Below are 19,589 nucleotides of genomic sequence, written 5' to 3' on the forward strand. Positions count from 1 at the left end.
TAATTTCTTTCTGTCTCGTTGGAAGTATGACTTAATATTTCGATCAGTTTCACATGCTTAAAATATGTATTTATCTTTGCAGTGAAAAACAGCACACTGCCATACCTTGCGGCAGTTTTGTTAATCCCGTAAAGAATGGAGAAACACGAAATCATGTTTCTCACCTTTTTTCTTTCCCTGCTGCCTTCTACTAAACCCACTGATTTTTCATTCATTTTTATTAGTAACAAAGTTTTATTTTTTTACAAGAGAATATCATGCTGGTTAATTGAGATGAATTTGGTTTCATTTGAAAACCACCACATGCTAAGGTTAAGGCATCTTCCCAGATACTCATATGCCTACACACACCCCTTTGTAACATATTTTGTTACTAGTCCAGCTCCGAATACTTCTGGAACTTTTGAGTTTTGGTGCTGACTTTGATTGCCACATCATCAGAAGACACCAAGCACCAGTGCTATGCGGTTATCTCCTCTAGGTTTCAATCCTGAATTATTCAAAAGGAGTTAGGAATGTTGTCAAAATGAAAGCCAGAAATATTGGTCTGTACTAATTGTACCTCTACTAAAAATTAATCCCCTGACTTTTACTCTGATAGATTTATCAGGTTGTGTATAGAGTCTCATTCCTCTTTTCCTCCTTCCATCCTTCCTACCTGTCCTCCTGTATCCTTTATGACCTAAATGTCAAATAATCTATTAATCAGATACTCTTATTTATCTACATATATATGTCTTTGATTTTTTCAGTGTCTCCAAAGGAGACACCTGAGTTTCTCAGGTTATTTTTTAAATGTTCGATTCGTTCATGCACTAAGGAAGAAAAAAGATAGTGAAAAGCTATAGTCAGAAATGTTAGAAAAGAGCTAGTCTCCATAACTGACATCAAACAGTGTTACCAGGTGTTCTTCTGAGTTTACAGTAGCAAGTGTAGGGGGTGGGGTCGTTACCTCTTTCTACAATCCACCCTCTTCTAGCCTTTTGCATAATAGGACCAAGAGAAGAGAAAAATAGATGATATGTTCTGATGAGAACCATCATATTGGAGTACTTCTATATGTTTAGTTAAAAAACAAACTTCCGCCATAAAGCAGATTTTTCTAGATAAGTGATATAAACTAATCTGTTACGAGAAACTTTTTCTCCTTTTTTCTCCCTGAGTATTTTTTCATCCTTGAGCTGAGGGCTTTCACTTGGTTTTTGCTTCTTACTATGTAGGCATTAGGACTCTGTATGTGATCTGCGATGTAGGAAACATCTGCCTTTAAATTATTCCTTCTGTAGTGTGACCAAATGACTCTGGATTTCCACCAAGCTGCCTGCATCCTAATTTCTCTTGCCAGATGGAGTCCCCTGCCAGTCTCGTGTCTGTCACAGGAGTTTATACTAGGTTTTCCCTGAACATCAATAGAGAAGTGACCAAAGGGGATATGTGAACCTTGTCCAGTAGGAGCTCAGCTGCATATAGGTTTTTACACCAGAATGACAGGTTTTAGGGAAGGGTGTGGATTTTCTTTCTTTAAAAAAGAGAAAACTTCTCTTTAAAAGTCATTGTTAAATAGGGTGGAATTGCATGAGTCATTTGTTTTCAGGAGACTTCTTTACTTATCATCTAAAATATTTTATGGCATGGAATATGAACATGCCAAAAGGACTTTAAAAATTACCTAGTTTTTTTAATTGGCCATAATTTATAAAATGTAAGGTTTATATGCAACATTATTCCAGTGTCTACATTGCCTGAGAAAGAGTTTATAGTCTAGTAGAAGAAATAACAAAAACATCTCTAATACAAGGTACCAAGTATATGAAAGACCTAATTTTAAGAAAAACAGAAATATATACAAATTGTGACCTTCTGTCCACAGGTTTCTCACTAGATCATGAGCATCTTACAGCCAGGGACCATGTCCTAGCTGTAAATCTTATTTCCTTGGTATCTAGCATAATGCCTGGAATGAAATAAGTATTAACTTTCTTAGTTGAAAATCAAAGTTTTCTCATAATAAATAAGTACATGCCTGTCTTTTAGTCAGAAATACAGATATCATCAGCTACTAAGACCAAAGTTTGAAAAATCAGTTTCTGGATGTTTGGGGGGCTTTAAACTGAAACTGCCACACATTTCTTTTCTTTTCTTTTCTTTTCTTTTTTTTTTTTGAGTGTTTTTTTTTATTGAAGTATAGTCAGTTTACAATGTTGTGTCAATTTCTGGTGTACAGCACATTGCTTCAGTCATGTATGAATATACATATATTCATTTTCATATTATTTTTCACCATAAGCTACTACAAGATACTGAATATAGTTTCCTGACCTATACAGTATAAACTTGTTTATCTATTTTATATATACCAGTCAGTATCTGCAAATCTTGAACTCCCAGTTTATCCCTTCCTACCTCCTTCCCCCTGGTAACCATAAGTTTGTTTTCTATGTGAGTCTGTAAAACTGCCACTTATTTCTTTAACATTTTATTATCCTTCCCTTTGTCCTGGCTTATAAGGGACACTCCTTTAGAACTGTGTGATCCTTTTCACACCCTTTACCAACAAAGAACTTCTAATCATAAGATTTAATCCTTCTGTATTGCTATATATCCAGCAAAGGGAGGATTAAATTTTGTCTTTCTAAGTTTTCTATATAAACTCATTCTATAGATCAGTTTAGGTTGACTATAGAGGAAAGATATAAACTCAGAAAATACTTACTCTGGTTATTATTTCCTTGGTTCACTCAACATGTGCTTGTTGAACACGGTTATACATCAGACCCGTAGTTCTCAAACTTTTTGTGTTAACATTTGAAGATCCGGCTAAAGATCCTGTTCTCACATGTTGCAGTAAATGCCTCGTTTCTTGGGTGGTGAGTTGACATGCCCTTTCCTCTCCTCAGAGCAAATGGTACATGCCTCTGTGTCATCTAACATAACCCATAGCTGCATCTGATTAACATCACTGTATGCTGTTGTGTATGACATATGGTTTGAAATTCAGCAGCACACCAGTGAAGTTTCTACTGCTCATTGCTTGGGAATTACCAGAGGCTTAACTTAAAAAGAGACAGGTTCTAAAGATACTGTACAATGAAAAATCTGTGAATAGGCAGAATAACCCCTGAAATTCCATAATTGACACTTAAAGAACAGTGTTTCTTGCCAAATTAGGTGCTATGTTGGAGTCTAAAGCACCATCTCTTAAAAAGGTGAAACTGGCCAGTTTTCCATCTACTTTTAGAAGAGCGTACTGTTCTTCATTGAGCACCAGATGCTCACCTGCTCATCAAGGTGACATTTTGTATGAAAAATACCTATTTTTGAACATCAGACCCAGGCAGTTTTGGCAAGGTGTGCATACAAGGTATAACTGGGGATTGAAACTGACAGAACAAATCCAGGATCAAAATTATTTCTGAGGATTTGCTTATTAAGTAGATTGTAGGTGGAATCACCTGGACTATTCAAATGATATTTGTTTCTCTCTGTGAGTAGGATGGAGTTCACATTAGTGAGCACATGATACATTTCCACTGAGTTGCACTATAAAAATGGGTAGAGGACATTCTCTCTCCTTGAGAAGTCTACAGTCTAATTAGAAAGTAAAGACATGCATGCATGGAAAAAAAGAGAAAACAACTCAAAGAATTGGAAGGGACAGGGCAACAATCTAATTTTAAATGTACTATAGTTACTGATAGTAACATTAAAAGCCTCTTCCAGAATCTTTGAACACTTCTGTGGGACTTCTTTTTTAACGGAGCTAAAGAAATGTGAAGCTCTGCAGAGCTACTGATCACCATGCGCATTTTGTGAAAAACGTCATAGGAAGGATGACCTAAAGAAAAACAAAGATCTGTGTTCTCAACGGGGAAAATGCAGTGCTCACAAAAGCATGTTGGTCCGCTTTGTTCTCTTGACCTTGCTATTGCTTCAGCTTGGTGAGAGATTAGGTACATGAGAAGCATGCATTGTGAAACTCAGAATGGTTGTAAGTTGTGCATAATAATCGCAACCGAAATGGAAATAGTCAATTATTTGAATTTATAAGGTAAGGCTATGATAACGACAGAGCAGCTCAACTGGTGTTGGCAGGATAGCTCTAAAAGTTTCAGCCTCATGTAATTACGGACTACAGAAATTTGTGTATTGGAAAATAGGGTAGGAAATAGAACTAACATTTTCTGAGACATTAATATGTGCCAAGCACTGTGCTGTATATTTTATGTAGTTTTTTTCATTCAGTCAAGTAACAAGCCAAAAGATGGGCAATAGTATCCACATATTGCAGATAAGAAACAATTCCAGCAAGTAAGTAAGTTGACTGAGCTCAGACAAACAGAAAAGCAGGTCTCTGGCTGGCTCCACATCCTGTACTTTCCCCACTGCAGTCCTGCTGGCCTGGAGGTACCTCGTGCATCCTGTTTGCTGTCTCTCTACCTGCCCTGCATATTCTCCATGTTCACACATATACTGTCAATAGAACTCATTTTACAAATGTTATAATAGGTAGAGTATATTAATGAAACTCATCTAAGTATGTATTAACTTTATTTGTCCTGAAACCAAGTATGTAGATAAAGGTTGGACATAGGATTTTCTTGTCTTTGATAAAGATTAAGTAGAAAAATACCTGATGTAACTTGATGTTATATTATAGATTTAAGTGATTATAACTGAGCTGTCAATGGTGATGAAAGTTAGTGAACTCAGAACTCATATAACTTTTTGCCTAAAGCTTTCAGAATATTAATAGAAGTATGTTGTAGTTTTGTTATAGTTTTTAACTTTAGCAAAAGCCATTCTACTTGAATCTCAGTTAGGTTTTACACTAATCTTTATTTTCTAATTCTTAAGAAGGGATTCACCACCACCCCCCACCCCCACCATACCCAAATTTTAACTATGGAAGCTAATCAGAGTTTTATTTAATTTTTTTTATTGAGGTATAGTTGGTGTACGGTATTATATAAGTTTCAGGTGTACAATATAGTGATTCACAACTTTAAAGGTTATATTCCATTTATAGTTATTATAGCATAATGGCTATAATCCCTACGTTGTAAAATATATCCTCGTAGCTTAATTTTTTTTTAATCAGAGTTTTAGAACTAAAACGTAATTTGTTTTCATTAGTTTGAAGTAACTACACTTTTTTTTTTCCATTCCTCACAGTTTATCAGAGCTGGTCCTACATATTGTGATGATGGTATTAACTTAGACACTTTTAAGATGGCATTGTAGCTTTACATTTGTCTCAGCAGTAAAATATTATTTACTAACTTATACTTTCTTCTCCCATTACATAATATTGCCTTAATCTAGCAGGTAATATAGGGTGATAAAAGTTTGACTGATGCACACAAAAGATGTAAGCACAGGTATTCTGGTTATTCTATAACACTATTGCTTTCTGTTTTGAGAATCAAATCAGAGTTGGCCCAAGGCTTTGTTTATAAAAGTACCTGTAATGATCTTTTCCCTGAAATGCAGCAAGTCAAGCTTTATTGTAGTCCTGAAATAGGTATCATAAAAAAGTAGTACACTTAATCCATGGTTTATAAACACCGAACTTAAAGGTTCTTTTCTTAGAATGACTGACTTTTTATGTTCCTTCTTAGAAAGACTAATTTTTTCACCTGATATAGCCATAGTACCACGTCTCTAAAACTGTTCTTGGTACTAGAAATTTCTTTTACTTCTTTCTTCTCTTCTCATCACTGCCTTTGTCCTACTCCCTCACATCCACCCACCCCACCCCCACCGCCAGCCTTCACATTTTATCCCACTGCTGTCACCATCAACTTGGCAGCCAGAAATGGAAAGCCAGCTTCTCTCCCACCCACATAAATTCTATTACTCTGTTTTGTTAACATTAACTTAGCTTTGGCAAAGTCTAGAGACATTTTGGGTTGTCGCAACTGCAGAGGGGTAGAGGGTGTGTGCTTTTGACATCTAACAGGTAGAGGCCAAGGATGCTGCTAATCACCCTGTGATACACAGGACACTCCCCTACTCCCACCCTTAACGAATGTCAGCAGTACCAAGGCTGAGGAAACCTGCGCTGGTTCTATTTAAGCATCAAATCTGTGTTTTCCTCACATCTCCCAGGGCTAAATTTAGACACGCCTCTTCCAGGCTCCCATAATACCTTATATAATATTTTTTTTCACACTCTTGTCAGTAAGACTGCATACTTCTTGAGGAAAGAGGTTATTTATCTCCAACATTGGTGTCCCCTGTTTGTGGCAAAATGCCTTTACCTAGTGAGAGCTCTATAAATTAATACATGTATGCGTGAATAAGACACCCTGGACTTCTCCAGTGCCTTTCTAGCATTTCCAGAAACCTCCTCTTCACTTTTATCTTTTTCCTACCTCTCCTCATTATTTATCTCATGAAGTATTAGTGTGTCAATACTATCATCCATATATTTAATTCCTAAAAATGTGGATGTTTAAAGAAGATGTGGTATATTTATACAATGGAATACTACTCAGCCATAAAAACCGACAACATAATGCCATTTGCAGCAACATGGATGCTCCTGGAGAATGTCATTCTAAGTGAAGTAAGCCAGAAAGAGAAAGAAAAATACCATATGAGATCGCTCATATGTGGAATCTAAAAAACAAAACCAAAAACAAACAAACAAACAAAAACAAAGCATAAATACAGGACAGAAATAGACTCACAGACAGAGAATACAGACTTGTGGTTACCAGGTGGGTGGAGGGTGGGAAGGGGTAGACTGGGATTTCAAAATTGTAGAATAGATAAACAAAATTACACTGTATAACACAGGGAAATATACACAAAATGTTATGATAACTCACAGAAAAAAAAATGTGACAATGAGTGTGTTTATGTCCATGAATGACTGAAAAATTGTGCTGAACACTGGAATTTGACACAACATTGTAAAATGATTATAAATCAATAAAAAATGTTTTAAAAAAATGTGGATGTCCCCACAATTCAAGACATATAATACCCTCCAGCACTCCAGGATTTATTCATAAACCCTTTTAAAAAGTCAAGCATGCCATAAACATCATGGCTGGTGAAGTGGTGCCGGGAAAGCTGGACAGCCACGTGAAAAATCAGTGAAATTAGAACACTCTCGCACACTATACACAAAAATAAACTCAAAATGGCTTAAAGACTTAAACATAAGACAGGACACCGTAAAACTCCTACAAGAGAACATAGGCAAAACTTTCTTTGACATGAATTATAGCAGTGTTTTCTTAGGTCAGTCTCCCAAGGCAAAAGAAATAAAAGCAAAAAGAAACAAATGAGACCTAATCAAACTTATAAGCTTTTGCATAGCAAACAAAACCATCAACAAAATAAAAAGACAACCTACAGACTGGAAGAAAATATTTGAAAACAATGTGACCGACAAGGGCTTAATTTCCAGAATATACAAACAATTCATACAACTCAATTAAAAAAAAAAAAAAAGCCCAGTCAAAAACTGGGCAGAAGACTAAACAGACCTTTCTCTGAAGAAAACATACACATGGCCAATAGGCACGCTCAACATCGCTAATTAGTCAAGAAATTCAAATCAAACCTACAATGAAGTATCACCTCACACCGGTCAGAATGGCTATCAACAAAAAAGTCTACAAATAATAAATGTTGGACAGGATGTGAAGAAAAGTGAAACTTATACACTGCTGGTGGGGATATAAATTGGTGCAGTCACTATGGAGAACAGTATGGAGGTTCCTTAAAAAACTAAAAATAGAGTGACCATATGATCCAGCACTCCCACTCCTGGGCATATATCTGGAATTTGAAAAGAGATATGCACCCCGTTGTTCATAGCAGCACTGTTTACAATAGCCAAGACATGGAAGCAACCTAAATGTCCATCAACAGATGAATGGATGAAGATGATGTGGTATATTTATACAATAGAATATTAGCCATAAAAAAGAATAAAATAGTGCCATCTGCAGCAACATGGATGGACCTAGAGATGATCATACTAAGTGAAGTAAGACAGAGAAGGACAAATACCTTATGATATCACTTATACGTGGAATCTAAAAAAATGATACAAATGAGCTTGTTTACAAAACAGAAACAGACTCACAGATATAGAAAACAAACTTATGGTTACTAAAGGGGGAAGGGAGGGAGGGATAAATTGGGAGTTTGGAATTAGCAGACATAAACTACTATATATAAAATAGATAAACAAGGTTATACTATATAGTACAGGGCACTATATTCAATATCTTTTAATAGATTATAGTGGGAAAGAATCTGAAAATGAGTATACATCTATGTGTGTGTGTGTGTGTTTATGCTGTACTGAATCACTGTGCTGCACACCAGAAATTAACACAACATTGTAAATCAACTATACTCCAAATTTTTAAAAAATCATGGCTGGTGCATACAGACCAGCTACAGTCAACAGTGCTTGTTCCAGAGAGGTCTCCAGAGAAATTCCTACTTGCTTTTGAAACACTTTGCTGTCATATCCCTGACCCATGGATCTTAGTGTTTAATCTAGCTGGTCACGCCTGGCATCAACACTTCCCTGCACAGCATGTTCCCACATCCTTTGGCGTGGCATTTGGGTTCCAATCCCTTATCTCTTACGATGGCTTCTTCATTTGCTGTGCTCAGACAAAGCTCAGCTGTCTCTTCACTCCTGACCTTTTGCACATGCTATCTGACACTGTCTCCTCAGAACGTTTCCTCTTACACATTTTTCAGGTCTCAGTGAAGACCTGTATCACATGTTGGGAGCCTTTCCTCAGACCCCAAGATCAAATGATATATACCTTCTCTGCTTCCATAGCTCCTTGTGCCTACCCATATGTTCTGTTAATAGAAAAGCAGTTGCACTATTTGTCTTTCTCACTGGGGTCAGAATCTGTGCTTTCAAGGCATTCCTGGTGCCTCATACATATCACCCATGTGATAACTACTGTTTGAAAGAATGGATGAAGCAGAATACCTCTTCTAGCCTGAAAAAATCACACCAATCTAGTTAAAACTTTCTGCTGGGAGGTGGAGATTAATCCATACAAATGTTGAGAGCCTTTGGAAAAGGTTGTACAAGGGGATAAACTTTATATGCACTGGCGTGTTTATCAGCTTGACTAGAGGGCTGCACCTCTAGATCACATTGGTTTAACTCCTTGTTAAGCTAATGGCTTTATTGACTGGTTCTTTAATGATATGCTTATGCCCTTTATCAAGGATTTTTATAAAGAATGCATTTTAAAAAATATATTCAGTTGTCTCTGCACATAGAAGGAACTCCAAAAACTGATGTGATGATGACAGTGGGCACTTGCAGGCTTTGTTCTGATTTGTGTACCAAACACACCAAATCCAGCGACTCCTAGATTTGTGAAAATCATTTTTTCCTCACCAAGGGGAGGAGTGGGGGGTGAATTTACAGTTGGAAACAAGCTGCTTTTTTGAAAGTTGTATAAGTATTTTTTAGACTCTGTCATATTATGATAAATAAAACATAATCCAAAATGTAAAGAAAGATTGGATTTCCCTAGATGAGATTAAGAATGATCATTGTGCTTTGTTGTCATTGTTGACAACAGTGCAGTGTTGCACCTGCCAGCCTTTGTTTTGCTCATCCCTGTATCTGCACAGTCTGGATGAAAGTCCGACGTGATATTTGAGGGGCCAGCTTTATGCCCAGGGGTATTTGCCTACCTATTGAACTTTGTGGAGCATCCGGAAACTTTTACCCAACTACCCAAGCGTGAATTATGGACTTTTGGACTATAATCAGACGGTACTGAATTCACATCTGGCTCTGCCACTTACCAGCTGTGTGACTGCAGCCCTAACCTCTAAGCCTCAGTTCCTCCTCATTTTCAAAATGGATTGTGTGTTTGGCACACAAAATAATAAGCTGTTCTCATCATCTTCGTCGCTGAAATCTCATCATTAGAAATTCATTATGTTAAGAAACGTTTTTAAAATGCAGTTTTCTTTCCTAAAACCACCTTCTTTACAACTAAGTAAAGTTATATGCAGACACAGTGAGTGACCTTACAGCACAGCCCGAGAAGGGCTACTGAGGGAGAGTGGACGAAGGGACAGAAGGAAGACGGATCATCAGGCAGTCATATCTGAGACAGTTCTGTCTTGACCCTGGCTTTTGGTTCTCCTCCTCAGTATCTGAAAGCCATTTCCCCAACCTTTTATTTCCCTTCTGGAAGTTTCTTTGACTCTCATACTCTGGAGCAGGTTTATCTGCCACACCAGGAACAAGGGCACCTGATAATAGAGCAGCAGCACTTGAAGAGCAGAAGGCAAAAGATCTGGGTCAGCTCTGTCAAGAGCCAGGACACAGGCTTCTGCATTTAGCATGGAGCAGAGATGCAGTTTCACAGCCCTTTGTTTGGTCGTGAAGGGGCCTGAGCTCAGGTTCCATCTGAACAGCAGAAATCGGAAGAGAGCCAAGTGAATTTCAAAGAAAAATGTCTTTTAAAAACAGAAACTGCTAGGCCTACTATCTATATCAGACCCCAAAATGAGAAGCTGTCAAGGGTTGTATGTGTTACCAGATGCTTTGTGATCCCCCTAAAGACTGTGCACAAACATGAATCATGCTAACAGCAGCTCACATTTATTGAACCCACACTTCTTTCCAGGCACTATGTCACATATGTATTAATGGATTCTCCCTCTGACTCCTCACAACGACCTCATGAAGGAAGTGGGTTATCCTTGCTTTTATGTGAGGAAACCAGGGGCCTTGGAGAAGCTAAGTAGTTTAATTTGCACAAAGTCATACCAGCTGGCAAGCAGAGGCACCAGAAGTGAATGTGGGCTGTTGGATCCAGAACAAGGTCTGCTGCCCCCTCCTCTAATCAGGGGTTGTGTGGCTGCATCTACTGCCCCCTGGTGGCCATCTGGTTTGGCTGTTCCCAGCTGAGACATGAGCCTGAGCTCACGTTGAGGGAGGACTTCCGTCTGTAAGGTTTTCTCTTAAGACTGTGGAGTGGTTCCTTCACCTGTAGCCTGGGCTCTGCAGAAAGATGGGCGTGAAGAGTCATCTTCAGAACCACGGTTTTTGCATCCTCAGCTACATTTGAGATACAGAAATTCTGTGCACCACACAGCCTGGAGGCTTCTCCAGCATCTCCCAAAACTGTTTCCCATTGAGACGTACTTAATCATGGGCCTCCTTTTTCATTCTACCTTCCATAAACTCTGTCAACCTCTAAAGGAGAAATGGAAACTTTATAGAGTTTGGGAAATGCCGTTACAGACATAAGATTTTGGTTGCTTGGTTGCTTGGTTGGTTTGTAAATCTAACCTAAAAGTGATGCTGCAAGTCTTGAGAATTGTAGAACCTGAGCTGACCTCAGTCAAAATTCTATTTTGTGCCACGGTTTCCAACCCCACACACAACTTTTATTAAAGTGTAACATACAGAGAAGTGCACGAAGTGTACAGCTCAATGAATTATCTCATCTACTCAGCACCCTGGACGGCCACCCTGTGTTAGTTTCCCGGGGCCGCCGTAACGAAGTACCACACACTAGGTGACTTACAGTGACAGAAATTAATGTCTCACGGCTCTGGAGTCTAGAAGTCTGAAACCCAGCCTGTCAGTGGGGTCCTGCTTCCTCTGAAAGCCGCAGAGGAGTCCGTCCTTGCCTCTTCTTGGCTTCTGGGGCCTGTGGGCCGTCGGCAGCATTCCTTGGCCTGCAGCCACATCACTCCCATCCTCCTGCCTCTGGCATCACGTGGCACTGCCCCTGTGTATCTCTGTCTCCACATGGTCTTCCAAGTACACCAGTCACATTAGAACTAGAGGCCCGCCCCACTCCAGTATGACTTTCTCTTTACTGTAGAAATTTTATCTGTATTGGCCCTGTTTCCAAATAAGGTCACATGCTGAAGTACTAGAGCTGAGGGCTTCAACGTGTCTTTTTTGGAGGGGAAGCAATTCAACCCAAACACCCCCCACCGTGTTCCACCCCAGTCAGTACACCTGTCTCCTTCACAGAGGTAGCAAAGAGTGTGACGACATCCCATCAAATCAGTGGTACTGAGTAAGGAGACTACTGAATGGAGACATTCAATAAAATCTCTTATATTCTTCCTAGACACATAGGAGGCTGGCTTTTGGCTCTAAGTACTGACTCTAATCCTTTTAATTACTGTACCTGCGTCAACATAATATTAACACACGGAATCTCTCCACTTTTGCACCAAGAAGCTTCCTCTGAACACTTCGGTCCACCTACTTGTGTTTTAGTGCTGTTACCTCCTCTATATTACCTGATACTAAATTTTTTTTCAGGTAGTTGTTTACAGAAAGCCTTTAAAAACTTTTTTTTTATTTAAAAGAAAGTGTTGCTGAAAATATCTATATTTTATATTACGGTCCTAGCTTCATGATACTGAAGACCACTTGCAGCTTAATTTTTTCTTGTCTGTCAGAACAGTATGTTCTAAAGGGTCCCCTCTCATAAAATAAACTATGTATCATTGTATCTTCCTGAAGTTTTTTCTTATCTACCTAAGGAACAGCAAGAGGATTTATCCAGATGACCATAAGCATAGATTTTAAAAGAGCATAAATTCAAAAATAAGTATAAAATTTAAAAGAGCATTCTGAAAAAAAATAAAGAATTTTATAAACAAGCTTTCTTTCTAAATCATATCATTAAACTTTCATGGTTGCATATTTTTTCTAAATGATTCCAAAAATAATTATTCCATCTGTTTTGAATAAAGACAAAAATCAGATGAACAAACAGCCTCACAAACTAGTAGCATTAACCTTTGCAGCTGGTGAGTTTTGACCAGTGAGTAAGGTGAGGCTCAGAAGGGTTCTGTTACTTGCCCAAGGTCACACAGTCGGAGGCAGCCAGGACCAACCAGCTATTGAACAAAAGTTGAAGCAGGCAAAAGATTTTTTTTTAGGTGGTGATGTTTTTAATTCTGATCTTAGGGAGGAATGCTGTTGGTCCTTTAGGTCAAATTGATTATAAAAGTGACCTATTTTGATCTGATAAGAGAAGGCAGGAATTCTGATGTCAAACACAAAAGAGATATAAAGGGTCAGAATTCTTTTGAGCACCATATAATTGCTACCTGACTTCCAGTGGTGTCCACTGGAAGACTCAGTATGTAGGAAGCTGTGAAAGCAATTTTAAATTTACATGCAGACTCACTTCACCAGCCTCCTCAGTTCCCATAAAGCATATTAAATACCAAAGGCAATTTTAAAGATTCTTAAATTCACGTCTTGTAAATAGGATAGACCAAACTTGCTGCTTGGTGCCATTTGAGTCCCCAAAATGACCTGGCATTATAAATGATCCTTCTTTAAAAGGATTAATGAGTGTGTAACAGCTTTTCTTTCTTTTTTTTTTTCTAGCCAAGGACCCTTGTCATCCATTAGAGCAGTAATCAAGAGATGTAAGTTTGTTTTTTCCTGCTTTGTATTTTCCTCTGTAATAATTTAAAGTGATGATTTAGATTTCCAGCAAGAGGCTGTATTTGATGAATCTTACAAAGAATCAGATGAGTAGCTTCTCCTAAGGAGTAATAAACCATCTTACACAAGCAGCTAGTTTTTCAACATTCTTTTCAATTTTCATTTATTGATAAGCCAGTTCCTCAGAATAATATTTCTCTCCTAGAGAACTAAGCTGTTTTTAAAAAGCCCTGTAATCACCACAATAAAAGTGTTAAAAAAAAAAAAAAAACCTGTATTACCTAGTCAGTTTTAGTGATCTAACGTTAAGTTGTATGTAACCATTTTCTATAGTTAAGAGACATCTGATAGGTTTCAAAAATATCAAACCCCATCCCTTTTTATTCACTTACTTCCAGTATCTAACTGTATAAATGTTTATTTTATTTGATTAAATATCCCAATATTTGACTATATAAATGCTTGTGGAGACTGGCTCACACTTCCACCACATGCATTATAGAAGTGCTACAACAGAATTCTCTCTAACGTGGTGCATTCATACTTTCTTACTTTACCTCTTTAAAGCTTTAAAGCTCTTGGTGGCAGGATTTCAACATTCTTTTTAATAAAAGGCTCTGCAAACATCCTTTTTCCAAATAGAACTTGGATTACCTGTTATAAAAAATAAGAAAGGGATTTTAAATGTTCTTCGCATTATTTGAGCTGAGGTCACCACCCTGAGGAGAATGTATCCTATTTTTAGAAACATAACTTACAATATTTAGCATGAATTTAGGGTATCCACAGGTGTGAAGAGCATGCATTTGAGCCATTGCAGTGAAAAATTTGTAGGGTGGCAATACAGAAGGATGTTCCACGCTTCCCCACGTTTAGTTTTTGGTTGGAGGTGGTGAATTATAAAGGTGTGGGAATGCCACAGTGTATGTTAATGAGAATTCATCTGTGAACATGAACAATTCATGATGGCTTTACGTGACTAAGAGCTCATGAGGGAAAGTGGGGAGAAGGAGCAGGAAAGGAATTTAAAAAGGAAACTAGGGCTTGGAAATTAGGCAAGAATTTCTTGCTGAAGATATAATTTGGAGTAATTAAGGTTATAGACAAAGCCCTGGGAGTAGCTAAATATTTAGGGAGAAAGTGCTGAGAACAGAGAAGGGTGACAAAAGACAGAATCTTAGGAAGTATGGATGACCGAGGTCAAGCAGTGCCTTTCAGCTTCAATAGGGTAAAAGAGGCAAGACCGGAAAACCCAGCACCAGCACCAGCCCTGCTGGGGAGGAGGGCCTCCTCTCCCGGGGTCCTGTTTGCTGGCTCCTGCCTTTGTACTCTGGCTTCTCACCTCTCCTCCCTCTTGGGTTTCAGGACCTCTTTGTTGGGGATTATAATCTGTGTGTGACTTCCCGTAGATCTTCCACGATGGATCCTGCTTACCCCTTGGCCCCTGTGCTGTGCAAGGCTTAAGAGGAGGCAGCTAAGGAATAGTGGATCAAAAAGGCAGAGAAAGAATGATCGGAGTCAAAGAAAACTAGGAGACAGCCGTGTGTTAGAGGTCAAGGGAGGAGAGGTTTTCAAAAAGAATGAGCGAACCACAGATAGCTCTTAATGCTGCAGTAGGTGAGGTGACAGGTGGCTGAGAATAGGTCATTGTGTGTGGCACTTAGGAGGTCAGCAGTGACCTTTAAGCAGGCAGTTTCAGGAGAACACTGAGGTTGGAAGCCAGACTTCATTTCAACAATGAATGGAACACGTGAGGTTTGGACACTGGGGTAGGCGACTCTCTCATGAAATTTGCTGATAAACAGGACAAGGGAGGCCTGAGAAGGAAGAAGGGTCAAGCAGAGAGGAAATTTGACCGTGTTTATAGGGTGAGGAAGCCTGGCGACGTTTGTAGGCCGCGGGGAAGGAGCCAGTGGAGAGGCCGGACTGGAGCAGGAGAGGAGAGGAAATGGTGAAGCAGGGTCCCTGCAGGCAGAGGGAGGAGGAGGTGAAACAAAGGGAAACTTTGAGCTGTCTTTAAAAACAGATAATAACCCAGTTGTCTTAATTCTTACACGTCACTCACTTTGTGTACAGAGTGAAGGGTTTATTGGCTGCATTTACCCCTGATGTTCACGCAGTAAGGCCAAACAGCCCACACAAACACAGAACGGGGAATAGCTGTGTCTTCACCCCCCTTATCCCCCCTATGCCCCTTCTGTAGGAAATGTTGTGAGCAAATTTTGTCTTGCTCAACCCACTGAAATGTTTGCTTTACTATCCCAGACTCCGTCATCTGTCCTTAGCAGGGAAGAAGACTATCACATTTGAAAGCAATATTCCATAACTGATCATGTTTTAAATTCTGTCATAACGATTCTTGTTCCGGTGGAGGCTTGAGATCCTTCTTTTTGTATTCGTTCTGGAAAGCCTGAAATATTTTGGGTAACGATTTTAAATGTTTTCTAATTGGATATACCTGGCAGGTCAGGCTTTTCCTTTTATTGACTTTTTAAGAGAAAATTATTCTTTGAAATTCAGATTTAGCTAATACTCATTGCCAACTGTGAGTCGGGAACTGTCCCCTTACATTATAAAATAGTGCTCTGCATGGTGGATGTTAACCCCACTTTACAGATGGCGGGGACACCAAGTGCCAGAGGTTAAGTGGCCTTACAAGGTGGATCTGAGATGTGAGCCTAGGCCTCCTGACTCCAAGGCCATTTTCAGCTTTCCGCTCCAGGGATGTTATTGTTGTCATGCCAGAAGCCTCCAGCTCATACCCTGTCCCAAGCAAATGTATTTAATGAGTTGTTTTTACCATTGTGATTTTCATTGGTGAGAACTATAACAAGGATGCCTGTTGGGGATTATAATCTGTGTGTGACTTCCCGTAGATCTTCCAAGTATAATAATCCTTCTATGTCTTTATTTCTTCTGACCATCATCTAATTGATAATTTCGAATTATTTAGAATTAAGACTACCATCCAGCTCTCCTGGCTCCACAAGGAGTCTAACTGCTTCAAGAAGCAAACTGCTCCCAGCCTTTCCCGTAGTGAGCTGTGTGAGGTGGGATAATTCACTGACCCTCTCTGATCTTAGTCTCCTCATCTGTCAGGTTGGAGCAGGATGATCACTGAGGGTCCTTCCAGGCTTACAGTCCTATGGAAACTTAGGAAAATTCTTTATTAGTGCTAATACTGCAAATCCAGATCTCAATCTTTTATAAAGAGCTGAATATGAATTTGTCTTATATTTAGAATTTAAACATATGAACTAGGAAAGTTTGAAAATAATTCTGTAAAATGATATAACTTTCACCTAAAGTATTGCCTTTATTCTGTGGCCTTAATCCAAAATGCATGGAAGACTGGCAGTTTGTGGCACGGGTTAAAAAGGAGCATGTTGGCCTATGTGGTCGAAGATTTGACTCTCCTGGCAACACCTACATCAAATCTGTTTAATCTGAGAAAGTGAGAATGAGATTAGGCAGATAGTTGAGAAGTTAGCAGGAAGAGTGTGAGATGCTGTGTGAAAATCTAAAGGATTTCTAGCTGTTAAACTTGTTCAATCCTGACAAAAAGTACCAGTCACTCTGTAAGGATCAAGAGAGAAAAGAGATTTCCAAGATGAGTGAACGTGAGAAAAAAAATTTTAAATTCGGAGCAGCAGAGGGGAGAGTAGTGATAGTGCACGGATGTGTAGAGAACTGTAAGTATGACTAGGAGACCTTCTCTCCCCTCATTCGGCTACATCCAGTGCGGGACTTCCACTCTGCTAACCAAGGACGCTGTTACTAATGCCTCTGGTGTGAAGGGGCTGAATCAAGTGAAAAGCCACTGATTTAAAAGATGTAAATTGTCTACTGAATTACCTTTTAAATATTATTCATACTTGAAAAATTGATCCCTATTGAAGTAGCAGATTGATTTTGCAAAATGGGTTTTAGATTTTTTTTTTTCACTGTTGTTAAAAACTGTAGGAAATTTTCTTTTTTTACTGTGGTTATGTGTGTGGACATATCTTCGTTTGCAACATATTTCTTTACTCTCTGAAACTATGTTTCATCAACCTTTCCTTTCCATCGAAGTGCAGAGTGGGGAGAAACAGTGGCATGGCAAGACAGTTTTGCTCCTGAATTCCTGTTAGAATTTAGGCAACTGGGTTCACTCTTTTTTCTCCCTTTCCTCTTCTGTAACCCCTTCTTTTTTTCCCTTAGCACTCATGAATAGTGCACAGCAAAATGCCCCGTGGAAGAGGTATGTTTGTAATAATAACATGATGGCTTTTAAAAGTGCTGTGTCTGCTGATTCTGCTTTAGTGATGGTGGTAATGTGATTGTAGCACACTCGGTGAGCCTCTAACTTAATGAAACCTTACAAATCAGCTGTGCCACTCAGAGCTAAAGCCTCTCTGTCTTCTTTTATTCTGATAGATAAAATGCACCTTGACTTGGCTTAACTCTTGATAAAAATGTACCAGTCAAGCCAGAACATCCTCCAACTCAAGATCCGGGGGTTTGGGTTTCAGATGTTGAGTTTGCTTTGCTAACCTCACGTAGGTTCCGCTGCCACCGCTCCAGCCCCAGCCTAACTTCTATCCCCACCTGCCATCTCCACCCCAGCCTCCCCGGTCTTGGCAGTCTCCTTGTTCAGAGAGAGCCAGAAGTTAATAGGAAGAAGAAAGAGAAAATTCATACCTTCAACCTTTCTGAATCAGAAGAATTGATAGAGTGTTGGAGAGATACGAAGGTAGAAATAGTTTATATCTAAAACAAACTCCCCTTTGTCCACAAATCTTTACAGTATAGTATTTGAAGACTTTTTACAAGATATCCTTAGAATGTGCTCCTTAAAAATAGGGATACTTTTCTGCATTACACTTATATGTAAATATGTGACCCCATATGTGACGTATTAAGACATAATTTTAAAATAAATTATGTCTGATTGTTGTCTGATTAAGACATAATTTTAAAATAAAATTTGGAAAAAATTTAAACCATCTAGATTTTTGAGTTCGAGGTTTAAGGGAAAAGTTAGTGCTGAATGTACAATAATACTGTCTGCTAGAAACATGTTTATAAAAGAGATTTGAATACTTTTTGCATTTATTATTATACTCTCTTAATTTAAGCAATGAAACAACTTAAAGCTTGTAAAACTCCAGGAAAATTAAAAAGTAGATGAAAATTTGACCACATCCACTCTCTTTACAGTAGAGTTATAAACAAACATTACAAAAGTAGAGTCACATGGATTAGAAGAGATACTTAAAAAATTTTTTTCTGCCCATTGTTAATTCATGTCATCATAATGCTTTCACCATACATTTTCTATTTAATAGCTGTCTTCTTTTCTCTGTTCATTCTTCAGCTTATTTTCAGAACCACAGAATGTGCTTTGGGGAGTTTTTGAAATCTGTCTTTTTTCATGCAATTCAAATATATCCCTGTAATTAACTTTAGGCCATATGAAAAGATCCTTTTGATTTGCTTTTCTACTTAAGGGTGTTAAAATTCATACATTCTATCTGATGTCAAGTATAAGCTAACTTTTTCGAATAGTATATCATATAAAAATTTAAACCTCTATTGAATGTACTAATTTTGTACTATATCAGTTTATTTTTTCTTTTATAGCTTCTCGGACTTCTATTCAGAGTGAGCTTCATCGAGATAGGAGGTATGATTCTGTTTATAATAGAAGACATATATTCTGATAATTGTGAAGTAAAATTGTGTCATCAGTTAGCAAGTTAAATATTTCTCTCATAAGCAGTGTATTACAGTGTCCTGCCTCACTGATACGTTTTATGAATTTGTCTTTAAGTTTAAATGATGAAGATTTTGCTTGAGAGAAGCAGCAGCACAAGCTTGATAATGCCCTTTTGACAGTAATTATTTATTGCACTCAATTTTCAAATGTTTACTGAGCAATTGCTATATGGAAAGCATTGTTGTGGTTGCTGCAGAGAAATGCTTTGGACCTCACAGCTACTTAGTAAATGTCATATGGATGTAAGAACTGATGACAGGATAGAAAATTGGATAAAGAAAGGAAAAGAGTCAGGCAGGCTATACGGATAGCTGAACCAATAAAAATGGCTAGATGTCTGGTTAGAGGGAAGGACGGAGGGGACCGGGGGGAGCGAGT

General features: G+C 38.5%; 1 protein-coding gene across 15 annotated transcripts in view; it reads left to right on the top strand.

The window, feature by feature from the left end:
• Positions 1–19,589, top strand: part of SH3D19 (SH3 domain containing 19) — a 163,578-nt gene that overhangs the window by 103,235 nt on the left and 40,754 nt on the right. For 6 of the 15 annotated variants that reach the window (XM_072975785.1, XM_072975796.1, XM_072975786.1 and 3 more), the window contains exons 3-4: positions 13,394–13,434; positions 19,076–19,118. In XM_072975785.1, coding sequence (XP_072831886.1) covers positions 13,394–13,434; positions 19,076–19,118 — 84 coding nt within the window. Of the gene's footprint in view, positions 1–13,393; positions 13,435–17,653; positions 17,694–19,075; positions 19,119–19,589 lie in introns of all 15 variants that reach the window. The other 9 variants (XM_072975811.1, XM_072975803.1, XM_072975815.1 and 6 more) reach the window with 2 other exon arrangements.

This window comes from Vicugna pacos, chromosome 2 (assembly GCF_048564905.1).
Source record: "Vicugna pacos chromosome 2, VicPac4, whole genome shotgun sequence".
Lineage (NCBI taxonomy): Eukaryota > Metazoa > Chordata > Mammalia > Artiodactyla > Camelidae > Vicugna > Vicugna pacos.